Raw genomic sequence first — 1,297 nt, 5'->3', positions numbered from 1 at the left:
GGTATATTTTTTAAAAAATCCACAAAAAGGATGTTTTTATAATTGAAGAAAAAATAATGAATCCTATTACATTAACTTACGTCACCTCTTATATCCTCTCTGTACCTTAATCTGTTTTCTAGCATTTTTATTTTAGATTATAAATGTGAAAAACAAACTTAAATTTGCACTAGAGTAAAGTGAAATCCTCAACTGGGACAAAAACAAAACAAAACAAGACAAAAAAAAAAAACACCTTTCGATGCACGTAATATTTATACAACACTCTATTTGTGAGATAGAAAAGGCATTGCTTCCCTGCACTAGATATCCTTCAATTTTTCAAAAGCTAGAGGTGTTACTTATTATCCATAATTTATAGATAGGATGAAGAAACTCAGGCTTACAAAGTTTAAGTAACTTATCAAAGTCATATAGGTAGAAATTTTTTTTTTTGGCTGGGGCTGGGTTTGAACCCACTACCTCTTGCATATGGGGTCAGTGCCCTATTCTTTTGAGCCACAGGCACTGCCCAAGAAATTTTTTTTTAAATTAAGCACTTATTTATTTTGAATAGATGATACATTCATGTGGAAGTCTTTTTCCAGCACTGGCTACGGCTGTCTAGTTCCTGCCCCTTTTGAAGTAACCATGGCATCCCTCCTGGGTATCCTTCAGGCATGTGCATGTATATATATGCATGTTCTGTTCCTTTCTTCCCTGTTTTACACAAATAGCAGCTTACTCTACAAACTGAGCTCTCCCCTGGGAAACTGGGATTTTAATTCCTGTATCTAGGACCAAAGACAACACTTCACTTTATCCTTCACATGCTTACCTTTATTTCCTGCATCTTCTATGATTTGATATACTAGTTTTTCTTGGTTATCTGATCCTTTCATTTTCCTACAGGGAGATAAAGCAGAATTAAAAAGGCAAAAGAATACAGGATAATCTATAATCTACAAGATTACTTAAATGATCTGGCAGACCAAATTATTTCAAAAGGTCACTACTGTGATATATTTACGAAAAGGGGGGCTTACCCTAAAAACAATGCGACAGAGCTGTGTGCATCTACATGAAAAGATGTCCAAGATACAGTAAATGAAAAAAATAAGTTGTAAAACAGTATGGATGGCATAATTCCATTGTTGGTAAAAAGAAAAAAAGAGAAAGATTGTATATAAATATATAATCATTGATAATATATTTATATATATTTAGAAGGAAGGATATATACCAAATTGTTAAAGTGGTTACCCGTGGGAAACGGAATGTATTACAAGAGGTGGGGATGATATGCAGGACAGGTTTA

General features: G+C 33.5%; 1 protein-coding gene across 1 annotated transcript in view; it reads right to left on the bottom strand.

The window, feature by feature from the left end:
• The window catches only part of POLR3F (RNA polymerase III subunit F), a 14,295-nt gene that overhangs the window by 8,299 nt on the left and 4,699 nt on the right, over positions 1-1,297 (bottom strand). The window contains exon 4 of the mRNA XM_003798458.3: positions 818-885. Coding sequence (XP_003798506.1) covers positions 818-885 — 68 coding nt within the window. The remainder of the gene's footprint in view (positions 1-817; positions 886-1,297) is intronic.

This window comes from Otolemur garnettii, unplaced genomic scaffold, assembly GCF_000181295.1.
Source record: "Otolemur garnettii isolate 467f Iridium unplaced genomic scaffold, OtoGar3 scaffold00136, whole genome shotgun sequence".
NCBI classification, from domain to species: domain Eukaryota; kingdom Metazoa; phylum Chordata; class Mammalia; order Primates; family Galagidae; genus Otolemur; species Otolemur garnettii.
The sequence above is the reverse complement of the archived record's forward strand: the minus strand, read 5'-3'. Positions and strand labels throughout refer to the sequence as shown.